The 26,536-nt window shown below is 40.3% G+C and overlaps 1 protein-coding gene across 1 annotated transcript in view; it reads right to left on the bottom strand.

The window, feature by feature from the left end:
- Positions 1–26,536, bottom strand: part of cep290 (centrosomal protein 290) — a 204,225-nt gene that overhangs the window by 30,205 nt on the left and 147,484 nt on the right. Inside the window, exons 29-38 of the mRNA XM_076302635.1 lie at positions 20,618–21,073; positions 18,378–18,542; positions 9,568–9,675; positions 9,356–9,481; positions 5,193–5,456; positions 4,978–5,085; positions 4,668–4,867; positions 740–953; positions 442–579; positions 131–352 (exon numbers count right to left, since the gene is read on the bottom strand). Coding sequence (XP_076158750.1) covers positions 131–352; positions 442–579; positions 740–953; positions 4,668–4,867; positions 4,978–5,085; positions 5,193–5,456; positions 9,356–9,481; positions 9,568–9,675; positions 18,378–18,542; positions 20,618–21,073 — 2,001 coding nt within the window. The remainder of the gene's footprint in view (positions 1–130; positions 353–441; positions 580–739; positions 954–4,667; positions 4,868–4,977; positions 5,086–5,192; positions 5,457–9,355; positions 9,482–9,567; positions 9,676–18,377; positions 18,543–20,617; positions 21,074–26,536) is intronic.

The following is a 26,536-nucleotide window of genomic DNA, read 5'->3' as shown; positions in this document are numbered from 1 at the left end:
GGTTGTTTTGACTCTAGATTTTCTCAACAGGGAAATGACACAGACAACCAAGTACACATTTTTAAGAATTCAGGAATTATTAAAGCACATCGGCAAATTTACTTGGCAGCATGGAATCTGAGATACTGACCTGCAAATTGCTGGTGAGCCCTTTTACTCTCAGTTTCAGATTAGCAACTTTGTCTTCCAAGCCAGTCTTCTCAGCCTGCAGTTTACTCTGAGCTCTGCGACTCTTCTGAAGTTCTACAACCAGGCCCTCATGGGACTCCCTCATGGAACTCTCCTTGCTCTGGGCCACACTTACACTTTCTTTTGCATTTAAGAGTTCCTCATTTAACTCCTGTATACGACCCTGTTTCATAAAGAAAAATTCAGCTCAGCTCAGAGAGAAACAAATGGACAAATGGACCTCTACATCCAACTTAAGGCATGTAAATTAACCTGCAACTCCTTGGTGTGTTTGTCAACAATCTGCTGAATATTTAACTCCTCTTCTCTCTGTGTGACACTGATAATTGTTTGATGCTCTGCATGGGAGGTCATCTCAGCACGCAGTTCTAGTAGTGCCTTGCTCAATGCCTGTCAGAAACATAGTTTTTATTGCAAAATATACTCAACTGGTAGAAATAAAACAAATGTTATGTACAGATAATTTCCATTCTGATATATGGAAAGTCTGAGTTTTTAAGTTTTAAGTATCTGATTTGTTTCATTAATCAATTACTGTAACATTGACAACCCTCTGTTGCTTTTCCTTAAGGCAAAGCTGAGCTTTTAGGCTCTCCACAAGATTCTTCATGGTTTGGCTTGGTGAGCGAAGATTAGCCTCTTTCTGAGAATCCAACTCTGTCTGAAGGCAATGCAGTTGTTTCTCCATCTGAGCAACCTGTGTTCCGAGTTCCTCAGCTTCCTGTTGTACAACTTTTTTCTGAGCTTTGTAGCTCTCTTCCAGCCTGTAATGCGAATTTCATTAGAATATTGTACTAGTATGCTAAAAAGACACATGCATAAATTTGATATGCCGTGACCAACAAAACCGTATCAAACCAAGTGAATTGTACTGTAACAGGGATTAGAAACAGTTCAAAGAACGAAAACCGGAATCAAACTAAATTTTTGGATGAACGTAACCAAAAACGGGAACAAAACAAACTTCACTTGTTCCGGAGTGAAAACACTATTTTCAATTTTAGATAACTGGTTAATAACGGTACGTATCGTTCAGATTAACTTTCTGTTGAAATAATATTATTCAAAAGTCATAGGCTTGGAAAGTCACCTGCCCACACAAGTGTTCCCCAGACCCCTCAAAGGATGAATTTAGTCAGATTTTATGAATCAGTATCTCCCCTGTATAATATGCTAGGCCTATTATGAGTTGATCAAAAAAGGATTTTCATATCCAACACCATCTTACTGCCTTTTCCAATTATGCAGCCTAAATCACAAGGCAATGTCATTTTTAAAGGAACATTATCAACCATTCTTCTATAACGTTCTAATTGGTTACCATTTAGAGGAGTGGCCTTGGAACACTGGAACGGGAACGAAAAAATAAAGTTTTTTTAGAACGAACCGAAATGAAAATCATTCTGTTTTCAGTCCCTGGTAGTTTAATTGGATAGTTCCAATTGGAACTGTGTTTCTCTGACTGGTAGTTTTCCATCAGAAAAAGTCATTGAGTATCATTCTTCAATCGTTCTTACAAAGAAATTTGCTCTTAAAACCCATGTACACAAGCCTGACGTAGCCAACTCGATTTTAATCAGAATTGAGTCTGGAACTGGAGCATTGAGACATGATTATGGGACATATTTCAAACGATACAAGGGAAAAAAAGATTCTGAACATAATTGGATAGACCTAATCAATCAGTGCTACGAAATAGCCTACCGTGAATCCTGTAGGGATAACGGCCAAAACATCCTTCTACTTGACAAATGCATTAATCACTATTTTCTGTATGTTATGTTGTCAACAGACGCGATAGCGACATCTAAACGTTAAGCTACTCTAGCAAGTTTTTTGCTGTAAGCAAAATCAACCTCCAGCCTAAGGCTAACAGTGGAAGTCCTAGGGCAGGCTGCCAAACATATCCAAAAGGAAATTTTTTTTAACCACTTAACATGCTCAAAATAGCACCATACTTCTGCAGTAGTATAAGTGTACTGGGAGTTTATTAAAAAGACTGTTTTACAAGACCTGTACCTGTACAAAGAAAATTCCATGGCTTCCTGGTCTGGTATTGTCAAATCAGCCGGCATTCAAAACAGCATCAAACCTCGTCAGTAGCTTGCTCAAGGTCCCTACACATAAAATGAAGCACCAACAACGTAGTTAACGAACCCGGAGTTTATTACAGAAGACTGTTAATCTCACAGAAGACTGATATCTCACACAGAGCATGACGTTTATTGCCGGAAGATAATGCCTTATACAGACTTTCCTTTGAGAGGAGCAGGTAGAGGGGACAGTTGGTAAGCGTTCTTTTAGTCTTCTGTAATAAACTCTGGGTTCGCTAACTACGTTGTTGGTGCTTCGTTTTATGTGTAGGGAGCAAGGCACCTAACCCCTCACTGCTCCCCGAGAGCCGCTGTAGCAGGCAGCTCACTGCACCGGGTTAGTGTGTGCTTCACCTCACTGTGTGTGTGCTGTGTGTGTTCACTAATTCACAGATTGGGATAAATGCAGAGACCAAATTTCCCTCACGGGATCAAAAGAGTATATACTTATACTTACTTACAAGGATTTGTGAACCCGTAGCCCCCATGTAGTTTATGGTGTTGTTTTGATTCCATAGACTTAAAATTTACTGTTACAGATTTGTGACTTTAGTGTGCGCATGCAAAATCTGCAGTTAAATGTGCTCGCGACTTTTGCACCTTTTACAGTTAGTCTAACTATATACTCTTTTGATCCTTTTTATCCCAATCCGTAAATTAGTGAAACACACTTAGCACACAGTGAAGGGGTTAGGTGCCCCATAGTTTATCTTCATAGTTTGCGAGTGTTTGCAAACGTTCGCCAAAAACAAACACTTGCAAATTTGAACGCACTTTATTTAAGAAAATCTTAGGAAGATATTGGTGTATAAGGCTATTATACACTTATTGTGTATTGTATATTACCCTTATTGTGTTCAAAACACTGAACTGGCGTTTTGAAAACACTGACTGAAGAGCTGTTTGCAACTCAGGCCACCCATGACCTCCACACGGACATTGATTCATATGCCTCCTCCGTTTTGAACTGTATCAAGGATGAACAGTGAGGTCAGACTCCTGCTGAAGGCACGAGACATTACATTTAGGTGATGCTCAAGCCTATAGCTCATCCAGGGCTAATCTGAAAAGGGGCCTAAAAAAGGCCAAGCACATCCACAAGCTAAAAGATTGAGGATAATTTCATAACTCTGACTCCGGACGCATGTGGCAAGGCATCCAGGCCATCACAGATTACAAAACTACTAACTCCAACCCCCTGTCACCGACACCTCCCTGCCTGATGAGCTGAACCACTTCAATAGCCGCTTTTATAGGGACAACAAGGAGGTGGCCATCAAGGCTGTGGTATCTGCAGATCACCAGCCCCTCACACTCTCCACCACTGCTGGTCCTGAAGGTATCCCCGGACCCGTACTCAGGGCCTGTGCAGTGCAGGTGACTGAGGTTTGGACTGACATATTTAATCTGTCACTAGCCCCAGGCAGCTGTCCCCGCGTACTTTAAAACCACCTCCATCGTGCCGGTGCCAAAACACTCCACTGCAACAAGCCTTAATGACTTCCGTCCAGTCGCACTCACCCCCATCATCATAAAGTGCTTTGAGAGGCTGGTCCTGGCCCACCTCAAGACCTGTTTACCAGCCTCACTGGAAAATGGTGACTTTTACCGCTGCCCCTAGCATCCCCAGGCGGAAAACCAACCTTGTAACATTGACACTACCGTCCCGGAAAGAGAAGTGAGAAACAACAAAACTTGTTTTAAATCGTGTTTCTTACCTTGTAACATCCACATTGTCTGCCGAACTTATGCTAACCGTTTTGCTAGCTTGTAAACAAATCCATGTGCTTTATCGTTACCTTTTTCCACAGTTTGAAATAGCATAATGCACAATTTCTCCAGCAGAGGGGGAAATCCTGCCAAGTTTCCCTTTAAGTTTCTGCACTACCATGGTACTGTTACCACACTGCACATAGCTGTATGTATACTGTAAATATCTGTTTATGGTTCATACTAAATATCCATTTTTATTCAGTTTTTCTGTAATATATCCTGTTAATACACTGCATATATCTATATTGTTCTTACTACTACTATAATGGTACTGCCACTACATTGCACATATCTGTACATGTTGTTCATACATAGCCATATTTATTCTGCTCTTATAAGGTTACTGCTAATACACTGCACACACTTATATTTATTTAATGTATACTACTCTAAACCACCCAACTGTATACTACTGTCTACACTGCACTATATCTGTTGTCCTGTCTATGCACCACCTACTTTGTATATCACATTGCATTTTTCTGCTTTTTTGCACATCTGGTTAGACACAAACTGCATTTTGTTGTCTCTGTACTTGTACTCTGCACAAGGACAATAACGTTGAATCTAAAAAAGCCAAGAGTGTGATTAGTGACTAAAAATATTATGTACTTGTCTTTATCCATGACATGTTTTCTGGCCTGGATGTCCATGATATGTCTCTGTTTGTCCAACTCTGCGGTCTTCTCTTTAATCTTATCCATCAGGGTGGTGAGGGAGTTTTCTTGCTCAGCAACAGTTTGCTCCAATTCAGCTAAACGAGCTAGGTGTTTTGTGGTTGGTATGGTAATAAAGGGTTTCTTCATTAAGTCCTGAAAAATATCAATGATAATCGTACAATCTTTCACTGTATACCACTGTCCTTGTACTACTGGGCTATTATATATATATATATATATTCATTAAATTGTAGTGTTCTTACCAGAGCTGTCTGTTTCAGGTGACCTAATGAAGCTTCTGTAAGTAGTTCAAGCTTCTGTTGAAGAGTTTGCATATCTTCTTTGTGTTTTTTTGTAATGTCTTCTTGTTCCTGTTAATGAGAAGACTGTAACTATATTTTAAAGTATTTGTGATGTATTGAGACTTAAGAATATAGATGAAATCTAATGTCATAGAACACCAGCGACTGTACTGTACTTGTCTTGTTCTAGCCAGAAGATGTTGGTACTTCTTCAAGACTTCTTCTTTCTGGTTCAGGCGTCCCTGAAGGCTATTTATAGTTTGTTGAGCCACTCTGAAAGCAGGTTGGCTCTCAAGATTGTCCTGTCTGCTGAGGGTTGCTAAGATCTTCTCCTTCTCAGCAATATTTGGCAAGCAAAGGCGCAACTCATTAATGACCTTGTCTCGAGTGAGAACATTTTGCTCTGCTTTCCATAATGCTTCTTCCTTCTCTTTCAGTTTCTGTTTAGGGAAAGGCATAGTTAGCACTGACGCATTCCAAAAACTGCTTATCTAATAAAATCTAACCAAATGTTATTGATCTTATATCAAGATCAAACAATCTAGTTGGTATTCTTTTCAGTATAAAGAGACTTACCTAGCTTTTTCTCTTAAAATAATTTCACTTAATTTCAGAAGAGTTTGACTTATTTTAAGACATCTAATCCTGAAAACAAGAAAATTTGGCTGCCAATGCATTAAGCAAATTTGTCCTATAAACAAGCAAATTTGTCTTGCCAGTGTGTTGAGTAAACTTGTCTTGATAAGACTCCTTAAAATCAGTCAAAGGGCCCTATTATCGAAGTTTAAAACGCATGGTCACTGGCGAAAAGCTTATTTAAATTTAGTGGGATGTCGAGTCCACATTGGGAGTGTTTTCGTTATCAAATGTCGGGAGGATGGCGCAACAAGGTGTTCCTAAGTTTCTTAATCAGCCATGGGTGTGTTTTGGGCGTAACATCATTTAAACCAGTGTTTCTCAAACTTTTTCAGACGAAGGACCACTTAACCAATAAAAAAGAAACGCACGGACCACCTAGCTAAAAAAAAAGATTAGACCTACTTCAACAGTATATTAGCCTACACAATAGGCCTACTCACTGAACCACCTTGCTTATTGTCTTTGCACTTTGCTTATCGTGTCAGAGGATTCATATGATTTAAACTGCCATATCTTACAGTGTTGAGAACTGTTTGGATTTACATACAAGTTGGTTCAATATTGCAAACAACTTGTCTATATTATTTTTTATCATGTCTGCTCGCGGACCACTTGGAATAGCTTGCGGACCACACTTTGAGAAACACTGATTTAAACCAATGATAATGACATCGGTCATTCCATTTAACAGCAAGCAGCGCAACTTCAAACAGTGCATCAGTATTTTGATAGTCAGTGGTGCATTTGAAGGAATCTGCTTGCACGCGAGACCATATGGAACAGTTATTACACTAAATCAGGGGTATTCAATTAAACTTCAGCGAGGTCCAGTTACTGAAAATTTTGGAGCATCAAAATGTTTAACATGCCTGTATAGGCTATATATATATATATATATATATATATATATATATATATATATATCGTCACATGCCAAAATAAATAGTTAACAGAGAACAATATCAACATTTTAGAGTGGCCCAGCCAGAGTCCAGACCTCAATCAGTCAAAAAAGTGAGCACAAGGCCAAAGTGATGGCAAATAATCATTCCTGCCTCAAAACCCAGATGCTGCTAAAAAGGTGCGGTCTATTATCATTGTGGAGACATTGAGAGGCTTGGTAGGTATTATAAGAACCATTTTGAGAGCTTTGATGGCAAATAAAGATGTTTCTATTGATTATTTAAAAAGGGTATGAATAATTTTGGAAATGCCATTTTTCATAAAAATGTTTAAAAAAAGATACAAATGATTATTTTTTTGATTCCATGTTTCTACCACATTGACTTACAACCTTTTGGCATGTGGCAGTGTCATTTTCAGTCAGAACAAACATATTGGTCAATCATATATTTATATATATATGTATATATATATATATATATATATATATATATATATATATTATTTCAAGTTCACTTTAAGATCTTAAAATAGCTAAGGCTGCTCTGTTTTTCTTCCCAATTACCCTTATCTTGCCTTATTTCTCCTCATTCCTCGTAGGAGTATAGCCTACACACATCTGCACTTGTCTATTATTTGAACTCATTGGCAAAGTGAAACTAACTTTACCATGGTGTCAGTCAATGACAAAACAGTTATACACAGTTAATTACTTTCACTATTGACTGACAAATTGGTTACCATCGAAAACATAGCCTGGAATAAGGAACACTTACCCCAATAATGTTAGAATGACTGAATAAAAAATGCTTTCTAATTATGTTTCCCATTGTAATTGTGTAATTTGTAATGCTTTACATTGATGTGCGCTGGTGCGCATTTGTGGATGAGAGAAGCAGGGTGTCTTATAAAATGAAGTCAATTAAGTCAAAATGATCTTTCGAGAGAACGCTAGGTAAGTCTATTCATACTAAAAACAATACTAAATATATTTTTTGATCTTGATAGTAACTAAATAATAAACTAAATAAATAACACTTTTTTAATTTTATGATTTATTATTATTTATTATTTTATGATTTTATTTTTTGCATTTATGGTGAGCTCGGGTTCAAACTGAAAAGGCTGAACGGCAGACGTGCTCATCTCGCTGTTGCCTAGGCTTACTGTCAAGACCTAGCCGGTTCAACCAAGTCACATCACTACCCAGAAAGCATTTGAGACGTACATAACCATGGCGGCCTACGAGGAACAGGTTTTCTAAATTTAAAAAAAATAAACACTATAACATTTGGAGTGTTTTTATACCACCTTTTTATAGCTGACGCCAACGTTATTCTTATAAGGCCAACTAGTCGGGGTTCCTTTTAAGAAGCACAAACATAGTCTAAAATCTGCCCCGATAGCATAACTATGTAGCTATGTAGCTACCTGCCTGAGCTAGCTACTAGCAGAATAACTCAAGCTATGTATCTGTGACCTCAAACAACAGGCCGCTATGTTGTTGAAAACGGTCGGAGTAATATAATAGCTTCGAAGCCAATTTAATGGGAAACAAATTTGTAATAGGGGAATCGTTCACCTAGCATAGCTATAGAGCATAGCTGGTTATGGGGACACTACCTACTAACCACCCCCCCCCAAAGAAAAAAAAACAACTCTTTCACCAGCCACTATATATATATATATAATGAAAATGTGCTACCAATGTGCTACCAACTTGATCTAACTATACTGTGTAGCCAACATAATCTGATTTTAATATGTACAGATATGTAGGCTATATTTAACATTTAGCATTTATTTTCTATTTGGTCTGTTATGAAATAAACGCATTGACCCATTTAGGCACAGCTCAGTTAAATTTAAATGCATGTTTAAAACTTAAATACAGGCATGCTTAGCATTTTGTGAAAATAAATCATTAAGGCTACATTGACAAACTCTTAACCGTGAGCTGCCTGTATATTCTCTGATTCTAATATTTACAGATATCTAGGCGATGTAAGCACAGCTCAGTTTTAAGAAATGCTTAAAGCCGAAAGACCATGTTGAATTTTGCTACAATTTATTTCAAAATCGGATTACTCTGGATTACTCTGGACAACTATAGGCTACACGGGAATGCATTACACCTTTGTGTTCGGTAAGGTCTGCTGTTTATTCTGATGTATGGTTTGTCATGTGTTGCGTGAAGAGTGTGTAGGCCTACAATATTCCACCGAGACGAATGGATGTGGAGATGGGCGCAGAGAATAATTATTAAATCTCTTTAAGTTATTTTTCTCGCGAACTGTTTATCACAGCAAATAGTGACTAGCTAGCACCGTTTAAAAGCTGAGAAAAGGCTCTTTCATGTAACATGTGTGATGAGTAGCCTACTTCTCGAGGAGTTCAACAGAGAAGAATGGGTGAATTTGGATGCACTTCATATGCCTTGTAGTGAAGTGTAGCTGAAGCGCTGCGCCATGCTGCGCAGGAGACTGCGGCTCACTGGTAATTATTATAGGTAACTTCAAATCAGCACGATTTACCCTTATAGGCTACTGCACATTACAAGATCTGTATGAGATGATCTGCAGCACTGAAGTGAGAAATGTTTTAACTCTTTGTGTAGCAACCTGAATATTGGTGGGGACATTTCAGTCGTAATTTGACATTGGTGTGGACACGTCCTTCGGTCCCCACGCAAATCTACGCCCCTGGTTAGAGCCGTGAGAAGTATTTACGACGACAAGGTAAAATATAAATATTTCGTGATTCTAGGGGGAGCTCTAGGGTCACCAAAAATATACACCTGTTCCAGCAAATTGCAAGTCGCTTGCTTCTCTGCAACAGTGTGAATGAGCTCTTTAATTTTCCTCAGGGAATGATTCAGCTGCTGAGAGACAGTCAGAGTTGGATCCGGGAGAACACCACTTATCTGAAAACCACAGTCAGAGGGAACAACAATGAATCATTACATATTACAATTATAATTTGATTATTTTGATAACTTTTGTATGATACCTTTTGAGTAGCATTGTCAACTTGATTCTGTTGTTTCTCATAGTGCTCCAGCTGGCGCTCCAATTCCACCTCCCTTTCTTCCCAAAGCAACTGATGCTCCTCATGAATCTGTGAATTGTCATCAAGATCATAGAACTCCTGTGGAATACGTGTCTAAATGTGTCTTAAAACTGATTTCAAAGAACGCAGAATTCAACAGACTTTAATTGACAGCACAGAGGTGAATTAATCAAGGAATGAAACCAAAGGCTACAAAGGTGATTTACTTTAAGCTCAGTATTACAAAGCTCTTGGTTCCTATAGTCCTATATGTCTCCTACATTAAACCTTAAAAGACTGAGTTTTTGCCCTAGTCATACAAATACTGTAACACCCCAAGAAGCCTTGGAGAGCCTGCTTTTGAAATATTCATATGCATATTTATTATAACATTATCATATGCATATGTATTATCACATTATTAAAATTATATTATTTTGCATTTCTGAACTTTCCAGAAGTCCCTATAAACCATTGGTTCCCAAAGACTGGGTCGCGACCCACAGGTGGGTCGCAGGAGATTTTATTTGGGTCGCCAGCATAGTCACAATTTATGTTGTGCAGGCTAATAGCTTATAGCCTACCATTCAGCCAGGGAAGCTAGCACCTTTCTTTTAGGATCTAGTTCGTTTACTACCACAGTCTAGTGGTGTCATTATTTTTGTTATAACTCAATCTGTGCATTTTTGCATGTAGTATAGTTGCACAAACAATACCAGATACCAGCTCTTCAGCTTGGCCGAATAAAAACTAAAATGTGTCATTTAAAATCTCAAAGACCGCGCTGTCAACAACGAAGCAAACACCCATAGACCGGATTATGTTATTGACAGTTTTGATTGTAGATGCACTCTTTAGCAGCCTCCTCACATTCCTCCTTAGTTCTGATTTAAAATGCACAACAGTGCATCAGATTAGGGTACCTTTTAAATGGACATTTTAAACGCTGTTTTCCTGGCGTTTTCCGTCTCACGAACTCCACTACAGTAAGGCACATTATCGTTGATCTTTCTGTATTCTTCACCTATTGCGCAAAAGCCTCTTGTTCTGATATTGATTCATTTCACAGTCTTACAACATAGCCTATCACAACACCAATACAGCCTTAGCACAAACAATCACAATTTTAAAAATGCAGATTTAAATTCCAAATAAAGAAACCTCCACAATTAGGCTACAATATAACGACGAGTTATTTGCATATGTTTACATCGGAATCGACGCCCACGGTGTTATGGATCCAAATGTCTGCAACACAACGTAGACTAACATCTCTGTTTAGAAATTGAGGAACAACTTATTATGCTGAGAGTGACTCGTAGCATGCGAGAATATCCCCAAACTCTCGGATGCGCATTAAAACTGATCTTTTCTGATCTTTACTGATCCATTGTAGAATGGTTTGAAGCAAAACACCTCCAATGTGCGTCGGGGTTCTGTTCGTCCTGTTGGGACTTATTTTCCGATAATTACCGACGGACAATACATTATCCCTTACATAAATGCTACAGCAGAGGTACATGCACAAAATGTATACACATTATAAAAGGCATAACAAACAAAATAAGGATTGACAACTAGAAATGCAATTCCAAGGAATTACCAGTGCATGAAAATGCTAAAGTTGTGATGTAAAATATCATGTATAGTTTAAACAGATAATACAGAGATGGTTACTACGGTGATGCTAGGATAGACATGGTGGTTGCATAGCTTAATAAAAGTTGATAGTTTAAAAGTAGACTGTTTAAAAGCTGAATGTAGATAGTTTAAAAGTTGTTGATAGACAGCTAGTTTAATAGATAGTTTAATGATAGTTTAAAAGTAGACCGTTTAAAAGTTGAAGGTAAATAGTTTAAAAGTTGTTGACAGACTGGAAGTTGAATGAATGTTGATATTCAAATAGTTTAATGGCTGTGTATAGGTAGATATTTGACGACTACTGAAAGTTGGAATGGCTCTAATGTTTGCTAGCAGTTATGCTAAGAATTTTAACTATGCTAACCATGTTACTTAGCTAATGTTTTAAAGCAGTGCTAGCAATGCTAACCTGCTAACCATGCTACTTAGCTAACTTAACTAACATTTTCTAGCAGTTTAATGAATGTTGATATTCAAATAGTTTAATGGCTGTGTATAGGTAGATATTTGACGATAACTGAAAGTTGGAACGACTCTAATGTTTGCTAGCAGTTATGCTAAGATTTGTAATTATGTTAACCATGCTACTTAGCTAATGTTTTATAGCAGTGTTAGCAATGCTAACATGTTAACCATGTTACTTAGCTAACTTAACTAACATTTTCTAGCAGTTTTGCTAAACATGCTAAATAAGTTAGCAATGCTACCATGTTACTTAACTAACCTAGCTAATCATTTTTAGTAGTTTTGCCAAAAATGCTAACTAGCATGCTAACATGCTAGCATGCTAACTATGCCAACCATGTTACTTAGCTAACTTAGCTAATCATTTTTAGCAGTTTTGTTAAAAATGCTAAATAACATGCTAACATGCTAACTATGCTAACCATGTTACTTAGCTAACTTAGCTAATCATTTTTAACAGTTATGCTAACTAGCATGCTAACATGCTAATTTTGTTAACCATGTTACTTAGCTAACCTAGCTAATCATTTTTAGCAGTTTTGTTAAAAATGCTAACAATGTTAGCAATGCTAACATGCTAACTTTGCTAACCATGCTAACTAGCTACAGTGGGTAGGAGTCATAGTTGATGACAAGTGTTGACATAGTTGATGACAAGTTTAAAGTTGTTGATAGACAGCTAGTTTAATATATAGTTTAATAATAGTTTAAAAGTAGACTGTTTAAAAGTTGAATGTATATAGTTTAAAAGTTTAAAAGTTGAATGTAGATAGTTTAAAAGTTGTTGATAGACAGCTAGTTTAATAGATAGATAGTTTAATGATAGTTTAAAAGTAGACCGTTTAAAAGTTGAATGTAAAAAGTTCAGTAGTTTAATGGGTTACATTGTTTAACAGTGGATTATTGTAGTGAGGACTTTTATTTTGAAACAGTTTTGGGCAGAGGAAACAGTTGAATAGGATGTGTAGTCTTAATTGACCCAGATTGTATGCTTAAAGCCTGAGGCTGCAGGTGGCCTGAACACCTGCCATAGGATTCTAATTGCTTAACGGCCGTATTATGATGTCACAATCGGCAATGTTAAGTCTATGGGGATTTTTTAAAAGTTTTTCTTTAATAGTTTAAAAAGTATAAACGTTTCAAAGTTGAAAAGACATAGCAACCCGATCTGTTTGAAGACCTACGTTACAAAGTTTGAATGACGTTTCTAAGTTAAACTGTTCAAGAGAAATAGCGTACGGAAAAAGTGGTAAGCGGAATAATAATAAGTTGCCTAGGAAGAACAGTACAGTGCATTTTCATGCACTGTAATAATAATAAGAAGTTGCCTAGGAAGAACAGTAGAGTGCATTTTCATGCACTGTAATAAGAAGTTGTTGTTGCCTAGGAAGAACAGTACAGTGCATTTTCATGCACTGTAATAAGGAACGTGGAAGTGTGCAAAAGGAAGTGTGCAAAATGTAGGCTAGGCCTACAGCATATTTCAATGAAGTGCATAACAAACAGAAATAGCCTAGTCCTTATCTCCATTAACTATGTTCAGTTTGCGTGTAACAGTGTAGAAGTGTAAACAATGTTTATGTCGTAGGCTAGATTAAAACTTAAACTTGAAGTGCTTCGGTGATATTTTAATTCTATGTCGACTGAAGGACTACGTACACATGAGTCGGCACCAGTGTACGTATGAACAATTAATTTTATGGAGCTGCGCCAACAAAATAGAACTGAATCGTGATTTACACGGCGGCGGAGGCAAAGTGTGATGCTGTAGTGCGGAGTTGTATTGAGAACAATGGAATCTAATGTAAAGTAATTGAATGTCGAAATCAGAGTGCACTGCACTCACGATGACGCCGGTGTCCACATCCCTTTAAAACGACATTCAGCCGACTGGGAGTTCAGAACTGCGCTAGTGTTTATTATCTCTATGACTACAGGAGAACTAGGCAGAAGCCTACTAGGAAGCTTAGAGCGCTCTAGAATCTTTGCTAGGAAGTGTCTGCGGCAGTTTGAGGACAAGAAACGGTTCATCAAAGAGTCAATATCATAGATATACGTAGATGTCGTTGAGTCCATTGAGCTCTATTAGCAGGAATAAGTCAACATGGCCGCCAATTTGGTAGGCGGCCACACCAGTCTGTTGGTTGGGTCACTTATGATCACACCCTGTTCCTCCATTCGCTGTAGCTCTGCTTGGACTTTGGGAAGAAGTGGCAGAGGGACTCTAATGGCGGTGTGTACAGCATATGGGACAGCTCCCTCTCTTAGGTGTATCTTCACCGGGTCGGTTTTGAGCACCCCCTGGGGTCCCACTGCTGTCCTAACCTGCTGTATTCTCTTCACCATCCCCATCTCTACCGCTATCTCCCTATCAGGTTGCTAACTGTAGGCCCTTTTGTTACGTATATGTTGAAGATATATTTCTTGTTTTTATGCAGTGCGCTAGCAGTGAACTGGCCCATTATATCAAGTGTCCCGCCCGGGTTTTCTAATGATCTGTTGGGTGCCTCAAGCTTTCTTTCAGGCCTAAGAGCTCTAAATGTTTTTCACGTTCATTACAGTGACATCTGCTCCTATATCGATTCTAAATCTGACTGGAGTGTGTCCTATGTGAATCTGTTCAGTCCACTGTTCAACACTACTTTGTTTTACTTACTGCCCCTAGGTAGAAGATTTCCTCTTCTTCTTTGTTCTGAGTAACTTCCCTCACTAACTCAAAAAACTATGTATCTCCCAATTGCCACTTTTCCCACATTTTCTGCATTCCGACTCTAATGCTGGGCATTTGGTTGGGATTTTGTGATTCTCTTTCCCGCATCGACGGCACTTGAAATCTCCTGAGTAGTGCTGTCCATTGCTCCCCTCTTTCGCCTGCGGTTTCCATCCTTTCTGTGTTAGGCGTCTGTGTTTCACTTCTTGTACGGTGAGCTGTGCATGCTGCTCTTGTTGGGTTATCTGTTATGCTACTTTTTCCGCTTGTCTCACCATTGTCACTGCTTTTTCTAGAGTGAGGTCAGACATTAATTGCAGTAGTCTGGACAGTTCTTTGTCACGAATTCCCACAATCAGTCTGTTTTTTTTTTTTTACCGTTTTAATAATGGTTCTTGTCGTCCTCCTCCATAAAGACGAATGTTTTGAATATATTTTCGGCTTCGTTGCCCATAGCGTAAATGAGTGTGCTAACCCGAACATCACTGTTTTTATAGCTTAACTTTGTCGCCGACCTGAATCATGTGAACCTCTGTCTCCATGCAGGCCATTCATCCAGCTTTTCAAAGTTGTCCGGTGGTTTAAATAATCAAATAATACTGCTGGCGAATACAGTTTATTTACTCTTGGCTTTCTTTATTGTCTCACTGCAAACATCTCCTATGATACAACATGCGTTTACTCTCTGAACTCTTCCTGTTCGTTGAGGCTTGGCTGCCTTTTGGAATATTTTGGATTGGTCTAACCACAGGATAGTTTTCCTCTTTGTCTCAGTCAATCTTAACCCTTTAGCCGCCAGGGTTTAAAAAGAATAAATTGGATTTGTACATAAACATTTCAAAAGGCCATGGCTTGCAAGTGGTCAGAGATAAAGTCCTACTGTAAATGTGAAAATCATTTAGTATGAACAGAAGTTTATGAAGGGGGTAAATTTACTCATCTAATTTGCATATTATGACGTCACTGGATGGTAACCACCGTGAATTATGCACATTTCAGTAAATACTAGATGTTGAACATATTTGAGCAGTTTTTCTTTCTTTTTTTGTCATTTCACCGACATAACAAATGAACAGGAATACAGTCACATGTAAACCAACAATAGTAAACTATTACTATAATCACAAACCCTATGCTACTATACAATAAAGTAGCCTGGTCAAATCAGTTCCATATCGCGGGTGACTTTGTAGTTCTTCAGAGCCCTATTTTTACAACCCCTGCTGTCTATACCACGTCCATTACGGACACTATCATCACTATTGCCACTGGCACCTCCAGCTATGTTGGGCAGAGGGTCGAAACCGGTCGAAATAAGCATGGTATGCTTAGTGGACACTGTCGCAAAGACGTACCTCCATTCACAGACGCACCGTGACTATCAGTCAATAGACGATCGATCATATTCTCCAAAAGGCAGATATTCTCCTTCAGAATCGTAATAGGTGAATAACAGATCCAAGACTTCGTCACACGTGAATTTTTTTTCAACATTTGGTGTATTTCTGCTTAAATTTTTGCAAAACTATGGCCCGCATCGCTTCCGCGTTATGGAGGAAATGCACGTCTTCTTCGTGTGTTTCTCGCGTGTTTTCGCATGCTTCCTGAAAACCTTGAAAAAAAAGGTTGAGCTTGAATCGAAGCTCTGGGTGTCTGCCAACTAGTGGTCAAGAGTACAAATGAGATTTTACACTGTACTCGCGTCTATCGTCTGTTTTATCCAGTAATGACGCTTGTCGCAATATTGCGACATGGGCGGTTAGAGGGTTAATTGAGCTCGGCCAAGATAAGTCGGCAACATTTCTGTATCATATGTAAATATGGTTTCTTTTTTTGCATGGTATGGAGTTTTGCATGGAGTTTTAACCAGCATTTGTGAATGCCCTTGAAATTTCAGGTTGCCGCAAATTTGTGGCAAGGTCTGGACTTGTTCCGTTGTGGAGCAACTATGCCCAAACCACGGTTCGGACCAGAACTCCTGAACGATTTTGTTGAGAGCTGAAAATGCAGCTGTGTTTGACAGAGGACAGATGTGGGTTGCTAGTGACAAAATATTAGCTTTCAGTATGGTATGATGTCTTTGTAAGTGACATTTAAAACAAAAAAACTTTTCAAAACTTTCATCCCGGTTCTTCCTAAAACGCTGTTGCTAAAAGGTCATTTAGATTTCCCGATCACGTCTGTTGTACAAGATATTGACACTGCAATGACCAGAAAACAATGTTAAAGAATTTGTGGAGAAGAAGGCGGCATTTGTGGAGGAGAAAAACCCCTGTTCACACACCATAATCACATCCCAATGGAGCAGTATCAGACTCTAATCCTGACTAGAATTGAGTGTAATGTCAGGCTACATCTTTACTTCTGAAAGACTGCATCTCTTGAATGATTATGGTGCCAGTGAATCTAATTTGTTGTGAAATATTCCTCCTTATGTTGTCTTTATCATTACAAAACTTCTTCCACCTTTTGTTTCCCCCATTCCAACATTTTTGAGAAACGTTGCTAGCATCAAATTTACTTTCAATATTTGATATATTGTCTATGTCCTTTTTGCAGCTAAATATGGGCTTATGAGATTTTTATGTTATGACATTCTGTTTTTGCCAGTCGGCATTTATGCTGTTTTTTTGTCCCAAAAGTTAATTCTGGAGCTTACTTATTCAGGAATAAGTCTCAATAAATTTGCTCTTAATGTTGTGTGTGCATGTTTGTAAGTGTAGATCTGGCAGAAGTAGAGGAAGAACTAATGGTTTGCTGATATGTTTACAAAGTTATCCTGAGAGATGCTCACTATCTAACTGAGCATGGACTAGGCCATACATGGGCAACATACGGCCCGCGGGCCACATCCGGCCCGTGGGCTTTCCCTGACCGGCCCGCGTAAGGTCCGTGAAAGAACAATAGTCAAGAGCCTAGCATAGAGATAATGCACGCAAATCAATATCGTTGCTTTTATTTTGAAAGCGACTGCTATTTGTACGCCCATACATTTGTGCGTGGATGCATACGATGTAAACACCCTCATCTGGTGAATAGAATTTATGCTTCTGCGTCGACACAATGCAGTTGCCTTTAAGTCGGCGTAAACCTTTCAAAGTTTTGTCTCTTATGTCTGCGTCGCTCACCACCGCAAAGGTTGTCAGAACGAACTCCTGCTGTTTGTTGGAGATACGAAGTGTTAATTTCAAAACGTTACTGGCAGATAGACAGTTTACATTCGGATAACCCCGTCACTGTAACCAAAATATGTCTGAGTTTATTTGCAAAGCTTATGTTAGCGAACTAGTATGATGCTACTACCCACAGGTTGCTTGAAGCAGCCGGCTCAACACACAGGGCGAGTTGACCAATCACAGTTTTGTGCATAAAGTTAAAGCAAAAACATAGCCTACATTTTTAAAATAGTTTTCTTTGTGCATGTTGATTAACTAATGACAGCCTACTATTGTCTGCTTCACATTTCATAGTCTAATTCTGCATAGAGTTAATTTAATGATGGTAATGATTTAATGATGAAATATTGCTGTGTTGATGAAATGGTGACACAGGCCTATGGTTGTACTGACTCCTTCACATTTTCATGGCCTAGCCTAATTATATAGATATTGTTCAGCCTTTGAAAACTGAAAAAAAAAATGTCAATGTCAAAAAATCATTTTCGAGAATGAGGATTAAATACTGGACATAGATTAAATAGCCTATTGCTGTTTTTCCTTGGTCTCCCTCACATTTTCATCTGTTCTTTCAAGTAGTAAACAAAACCATATGATTTACTTAATGTTATACAAGAACAGAATAGAATTGGACAGAATTGAGTTCAGACTTGAGTTCGGTATTTTGGGTCCGGCCCTCCTCAACAGTCCCAGTTTGTCATGTGGCCCCTTGGGGAAATTAGTTGCCCACCCCTGGACTAGGCCTATATATTTAATCAATTGTATTTGAACAGGTTTACCTTGCTGTCCTTAATGTGATCATCCTCCAAAGCACTGATGGACCGTTCTTGTTCCTCTATCACAGTTTTCAAGTATTTGATTTCCTCCCTCTGAATACTAACTTCTCTATTACTTTTCAGCTCCAGCAGTCGGGCCTCTTCCAATTTTCTGTGCCACTCAATAACCTAAAGATAAGACATTACATACATACAAGCAATATGTATGGAAAGGTTAATAGTTGAAACAGCAAACAGAAAAAATAAAGAATTAAAGGAGAATTCTGGCATTTTCCAACTTGAGCCCTATTGAAGGACAAAAACAACAGTGTTTGACGTTGTCCCCATACAAAGTTGCCCCCAGCGTAGATGCTTAGCCAGCTAACTTGCTGAGTCAATAATGAACAGATCTGTTCATTATTGACTCAGCAAGTTAGCTGGCTAAGCATCTACACTGGGGGCAACTTTGTATGGCGACAACGTCAAACACTCACATTATACAGTTTCTTTACTTTCACTGGCAGGTTTGCTTGAGAACAAGAGAGTTAAGGCTAACTCTTTGCTGGCGAATGACAGGGACAGTAGAATTGTGTTTGTGTGAGAACAGAAAAATTAGCCTGGAAGCTAGCCTGAATTTACCCCATCCACAAAATTAGAGGGCAGGAAATTCGGTATGGAGTCACTCCATTGACAAATTTACATGCCTGATCAAGATGTGTTCGGGCTAATCAAATTGTTTGGCTGTATACAATAATGGGCAAATGAGCATCAGTGAAGAAGTCACCCACGTCACCTGGCCGTGCTTGAGGTGATTTTGTTTACAACAAAATCACTGCTGCTGGAGAAGCAAGATATTTAGATTCCTCTTTTGCATCTGTTATACAAGATATTGACAGCGCAATATCTTTAACAGACAAACAGAAATATCTTTAACAGACAAACAGAAAACATTTCACTTTCTTAAATGTTGTTGGTGATGTAAATTCAGGGTGGTCTCCAAGCTAGGTTGAAACACAAACCCATAATGTGTTACCAGACTAAAATTCTGATAAGAATTTGTCTGACCACAGCAAAATACAGAAAAATGGCCATCGGGCAAATACAAACAATACAGGAAGATGGGGCAAAACATGGTATTGGGAACTCCTTGCGGTTGTTGGAAGGTTCCCCATTGCATTGTTGTGACTGAGAGCAAAGTGGTCTCAGTCTCAGAGCAAAGTGAGCACATTGTTCACTTTAGTAGTGGCTGGCACGCACATACGCAAAATCATTGGAGATAGGTGTTGGAGGCTTTGTAGCAAAGTCATCCACAACACTTAGATAGATATATAGAACGCTTCTGTTTTCGTACTGCAGGACGTTATTCCATTTTCAGAGAACGCACCTGTTGAATGAATTGAATAATTACGTAATGCAGTCTAGTTATAGCCTGACGATTAAAATGTAGGGTCTGGGGACTCACCATTCGCAGTGCTCAGTCTGAGGGGCGGGATAAGCGCTACAACTCATGAGTCCCATGCGTTTTCCCACCAGCGGAGCTAGTTGGCTAGTTCAAACTTTTGCCAACTTAAAAAAAGCTTGTGTCACGCTGTTCGCCAACAGCAACATCCACCTTCTTTGTTTTCAAGTAGCAGGGAATTCACGTCGAACCATTTCAACTCTGCCATCAATGATTATGTTAAGCCCGCCTAACGACTCTATACACAATGTGATTGGTCCTATCGAAGTTTAATTTTTCCAGCTCGCAAGCCAATGGAGAGTTGCTAGACTAGCCTGGGCAGCTTTTTTGCTGCTGCTAGGGTGCGTCTAGATTTCTAGGCTAGTCTACTTATGCAAATTGTTAAAATGAACTGCTTGTGCTAGCACAGTATGGCTGAGGGATTTTTTAAAAATGGTACCAGGTACCAGTTTTTGCTAATGGAAAACCAAAAAAAGCTCAGGGGTGAGTTGAGCAGATACCATGCATTGGAAAAGCCCAGTTCACCTCTTTGGGGTATTGAGACTTATCTTTTACACCTTGTGGCCGATGATGGTGGTGTCACCTGCATATTTCAATATTTTGACTAAGTGGTGGTGCGATTTCAATATCATAATATCACTTTCAACTAAATTTCATTTTCAGTTTTCACATAATGCACTGGTACTGTACCGTAAATGGTCCTGAGGGGAGACCTTTGTATACCATATAACTCACCTACAGTTTTACCATATTACATCAGTCTAGTGTGCTTGTCTGTATTTATCTATATATAAGTGACACAAACCTTCTGAGCCCCTTTGGTATCCTTAAGAGTGGTCATGAGGTCATCTAGTCCTTTGACTTTGAGCTCCAGTTCTTTTGCCTTGCTTTCGAAGTTCCTTCTCTGCTCTCTCGCCTGAAGAGCCTCATGTCGCACCTGATTGTGATCCTCCTTGAGGTGCACCATGATCTGGAAAAATCTCTCCTGCTGAGCCAGGGGCAGGGCACCAGAAAATTGCCTCCGCAATGACTGTATTGTCTGTCTAAGGTGTTTGGCTTGACCGTGAGCATACTGTCGAACGTGCCACAGTGTTTTTTCCTTTTCATCCAACTGCTGTTCAGCACGCAACAACTGAGCCTCCACTTTACAGAGCTGGCTAGTGGTGGTCTCCAGCTTACACAGAGCAGTTGTTTCACTTAACTGCAAGGCAACAATGTGCTGATAGAGCTTGGCAATGAGGGCCTTTTCATCTGACTGGGCCTGGGTGGAAAGAGAAGAATGACATAATATTCAAGTCATCAACCGTTAGAGTAAAATTCAAATTTTATTGAACAAACCTCCCATTGAGAACAGTATTTTTTTTTTAAATAAAAAAACTCAAAATGCACTGTTCCAAATTATTATGCACAAGAGAGTTTCAAGACATTTTATAGGTTGTAAAGAACTAAAAATGGTCATTTGTTGAGGTGATATAAATGAAATCAAGTAATTTCAATCAAAAACATCATAACAGGAAAAGTTACATGTTAACATAGGACCCCTTCATTGATATCACCTTCACAATTCTTGCATCCATTGAACTTGTGAGTTCTTGGAGAGTTTCTGCTTTAATGTCTTTGCAGAACAGCCTCCCAGAGCTGCCAGAATGTCAGAATAGCCTCCCATGCAGAGCTTCTGCTTGGATATGAACTGCCTCGCACCCTCATAGATCTTTTGCTTTATGATGCTCCAAAGGTTCTCAATAGGGTTGAGGTCAGGGGAAGATGAGTGCCACACCATGAGTTTCTCTCCTTTTATGCCCATAGCAGCCAATAACCCTGAGGTATTCTTTGCAGCATGAGATGGTGCATTGTCATGCATAAAGATGATTTTGCTACGGAAGGCACGGTTCTTCTTTTTTTTTGTACCACGTAAGAAAGTGGTCAGTCAGAAACTCTACATACTTTGCAGAGGTCATTTTTACACCGTCAGGGACCCTAAAGGGGCTTACCAGCTCTCTCCCCTTGATTCCTGCCCAAAACATGACTCCACCTCATTGCTCAGCCTTGTTGGGACATTGTGGCCATTCACCAACTATCCATTACTCCATCCATCTGGACCATCTACGGTTGCATGGCACTCATCCGTAAACAACACTGTTAGTCTTCATGTATTCCTGAGCCCACTGCAACCGTTTCTGCTTGTGAGCATGTTTAGGGGTGGCCGAATAGTAGGTTTATGCATACTTGCAAACTTCTTGAGCATCCTACACCTTGAGGTTCGCGGGACTCCAGAGGCACCAGCGGCTTCAAATACCTGTTTGCTGCTTTGCAATGGCATTTTAGCAGCTGCTCTCAGCAACAAATTTCTTCACAGTACGATGATCACGCATACGTTTTCGGGAAATATCCAATGTTTTTATACCTTGTCCAAGGTAGTGCACAATTTCACGCTTTTCAGCAGAGATCCTTTTTATTTCCCATATTGCTTGAAATCTGAGGCACGCTTAATAATGTGGAACATCCTTCTTAAGTAGTTTTCCTTTGATTGGGCTCCCCTGTCAAACTAGTTATCCAGAGTTTAATTGAAAAACAAAAAAATGAATGTTTATGACAATTTGGAACACGTTGTAGTGTCTTACATTTTTGTAAAAAATATATTTTTTTTGTTATTGAAGAAAAATACACCAATACACTTAGCCTTGTGCTGATAAATCACGCCCCTATATGCTCGTTTTAAAGGCCTCGCCCCTAGAATTTACAACATGGAGATGCATTATACGTCCAAAAGAGAAACATTTGTGACCCTGTGAGCCACAGTGATGTTGCAAGTCCAGCTGAACCTTGTTAATTTTGACAGCTAGAAAAGTGTCATTAAGTAAGCCTATGGCTATTTAAGTGCAACAGATTTTATTTTTGCAGAGAGAACGCAGCATACTTCAACTATATATTCAGTAAAAAAAACATACTGCCATTTGCCCTTTTGAAAATAATACAAAATAATTTATTACTGTTGCACTTTCCAAAGACAAAGTAATTCTCTCCACATAGCCTATGGCTATCTTAATCCATGAAATGGGTCAACATAACAGGCTACATACGGCAAGTAGGCTACAAATGTGCAGGAAAAGTCTTCAACTCTTCAACTTACCAATCCTCCACCGATTTAGTACTGTACCGTGCTATGCCGCCTCAAAAACTTGCCTACAAGAATTGAGACTTTCGAGCGTAGCCAACTCTCACGTTCAAATTGATAAATGCCATGCTTTGCATGGAAATGAACATACGCCTGCCCTATACCTGTTTTATTCTCGTTGTGCCATTTCTTTGGAAACAATCTTGGTTGGTAGCTACGAGGCTCATAATTCGCTTTTATTTGCAAATAGAAAAGCCAGCAACAGGTCTTGTCTATTACGTAACCTGAGCACACTTCGGTTGATTTTGCTTGATTTCACCATCACATCTGTTGTACAAGATATTGACAGCACACGCTTCATAATCATGTCACAATGGAGCAGTATCAGATTCAAATTCTGACTAGAATTGAGTATGACGACGTCAGATATCCTAATATAACGGTAGTCCTTAGGTTGGAAAGACAGGTAAAGTTGAGTATCATCCGCATAGCAGTGACCAAAACCACAAGTAACCAAAAACACTTCAGGAACAGATTGAAACGGTCTATACAGTCTATACAGTATGTGTATGTGTCGTTCCGGTTCCGGCGCCGACAAGTGTGGCAGCCTTCTTAGTAGCTCTGTGTCTTTGTGTTTGTTTCTACGTCTTTTGTTTACTTTTTACTTCGCAACTTTTTGGATTACACACTTTGAGGAGTGTTTTTATTCTATCCTATGGATATGGACATATTACAACGCTCCAGCGACAGCAAACTTGTGTACACAAGGAATCAGCTGATCGCACTACGACGGAATGCTGGCTGTGTTCGCGACAACATCCCAGAGGAACTGTGGTGCTTTCGGGGTTGCAGAGTGGGAGTAAAAGTGAAGACGAGGCGTCGGGAGAAGAAGTGGAGATACAAGCCCTCATTTCCATCGATTGTGATGGGAAACGTGAACTCACTGGCGAACTCACTGGCAAGACTGACGAACTGGATGCCCTGGTAAGAAACCAATAGTTGTACAGGGAATGTAGTTTGTTATGCTTTACGGAGACGTGGCTAACAAGCCATATCCCCACTTCTAACGTTGAGCTGCCCGGCTTCAGTGTAGCTCGGTTTGGACAGAGACTGTAAACTTTCTGGCAAAAAGAAGGGAGGAGGACTGGTGCTGTACATTAACAATAGATGGTGAAACCCCGGACATGTTACAGTGAAGGAGACTGTATGCTGTAAGGATGTGGAGTTATTAGCGGTTAGTCTCCGTCCGTACTACATGCCGAGGGAGTTCTCGCACGCAATTGCTGTCTGTGTTTACGTTCCACTTCGAGCTCTCCCGGATACATCGTGCGACGTCATCCACTCCACAATCGCAAGGCTTCAAACCCAACACACTGATGCCTTTTTTGTGATCTCTGGTGACTTCAATCACATAACACTGGATTCCACACTCACAAATTTCTACCAGTTTGTTGACTGCCCTACAAGGAAAAACAGGACAATAGACCTCATGTATGCAAACGTGAGGGATGCATACAGTGCAAACCCCCTCCCCCCACTGGGCAAGTCAGACCACAACCTCATTCATCTCCAGCCAATGTACAAGCCCAAAGTACAGAGGCTACCAGTTGCCACACGCACCTTCAGGAAGTGGACACCTGAAGCGGATGAGGCTCTGAGAGACTGCTTCGAGTGCACTGACTGGAGTGTGTTACAGAATGGAGACGACTTAGAGGAGGTCACACAGTGCACAACTGACTACCTGAACTTCTGCATGGACATTGTTGTTCCCACCAGAACTGTACGCTGCTTTCCCAACAACAAGCCTTGGATAACCAGCAATGTCAAGACCCTTCTTAACAGGAAAAAGATGGCGTTCAGAGAGGGGGACATGGCAGAGCTGAGGCGTGTGCAAGGGGAACTCAAAGTCAAGCTGAAGGAGGCTAAGGAGGACTGCAGAAGGAAGGTGGAACAGAAGTTGCAGGAAAACAACTTGAAGGAGACATGGAACTGCATGAGGATTATCACTGGCCTGAAGAAGAGCAGCAGCTCTGTGGAGGGGGACCTGGACAGGGCGAACCAGTTGAACCACTTCTACAACAGGTTTGACTGCCCTGCTCCAGCTCCAATGGCGGTGGTCTGTCCACCATCCCCCAGCCCCCACACCCCCTCAATACCAGTGCAACACTCACCTCCATCATCACACGCTATCGTACCCCCACCATCACTGGATATTGCACCCCTCCCACACATGGCGATCACGAACAATGAGGTGACAACGACCTCAGTCAACAGCCATCAGACACACAGATCCCAGATGCACCCCTCCCCCTCCCCTTACACCCCCCATCATCACAACAGATCAAGTGAGAGCCCAACTAAAGACACTGCGCAGCAATAAAGCAGCAGGGCCTGACAGACTGTGTCCAAGGCTACTCAAGGCCTGTGCTGCTGAACTAGGGGAGCCACTGAAGCACATCTTCAATTTGAGCCTATGCCTTGGACAAGTTCCAACAATGTGGAAGACATCATGTCTCACCCCTGTCCCTAAGAAGCCACACCCTAGTGAGCTTAATGACTACAGACCTGTCGCTCTTACATCACGTGATGAAAACAATTAAGCCGCTGGTCTTAGGCATGCTCAGACCCCAGGTACGCCATGCACTAGACCCGTTACAGTTTGCATACCAGGAGAAAGTGGGCGTGGACGATGCCATCACTTATCTTCTACACAGGACACATTCTCACCTAGACAAGGGGAAAAGTGCTGTGAGAATCATGTTCTTTGATTTCGCAAGTGCTTTTAACACCATCCAACCCCTCAGACTGGGAGACAAGCTCTTGCAGATGGGTGTGGACGCTCACCTGGTAACCTGGATTACAGATTACCTGACCGAGCGACCACAGTTCGTCAGGCTGAAGAACTGTCTCTCTGACACTGTGATCAGCAGCACCGGAGCGCCACAGGGAACTGTGCTCTCTCCAGTCCTGTTCACCCTGTACACATCTGACTTCTGCTACAACACCGAGTCATGCCACATGCAGACGTTTTCTGACGATACTGCAATTGTGGGGTGTATCAGGAACGGGCAGGAGTACAGGAGCCTGGTGGAGGACTTTGTGCAATGGTGCAAACTCAATCATCTTCAACTCAACACTTCAAAACCAAAGGAGATGGTGCTGGATTTCCGCAGGTCTAAGCCCCCTCTGCTACCAGTCCACATTGATGGGGTCAATGTGGAGGTAGTAAGCACCTACAAGTACCTGGGTCTCCACCTGGAAAATAAACTGGACTGGTCAGCCAACACTGATGCACTCTACAAGAAAGGGCAGAGCAGGCTGTACTTCCTGAGGAGGCTGCGGTCCTTCAATGTGTGCAGCAAGCTCCTCAGGATGTTCTACCAGTCTGTCGTTGCCAGCGTCCTCTTCTATACTCTTCAGTAGTATGCTGGGGAGGAAACACAAGGAAAAACGATGCGGGGCGAATTGACAGGCTGGTAAGGAAAGCTGGCTCTGTAGTGGGAGCTGAACTGGATTGCATCACTTCACTATCTGACAAAAGGACCCTGAACAAACTGATCAACATCTTGGACAATGAGTGTCATCCACTCCACAACCCTATTGTTAAGC

Source organism: Alosa pseudoharengus, unplaced genomic scaffold (assembly GCF_046254945.1).
Source record: "Alosa pseudoharengus isolate Yale_2024_CS ecotype anadromous, Long Island Sound unplaced genomic scaffold, YU_APseudo_1.1 YU_APseudo_1.1_scf_10, whole genome shotgun sequence".
Taxonomy (NCBI): Eukaryota; Metazoa; Chordata; class Actinopteri; order Clupeiformes; family Clupeidae; genus Alosa; species Alosa pseudoharengus.
Note: the sequence above shows the minus strand (reverse complement) of the source record. Positions and strands in the feature narration are given on the sequence as shown.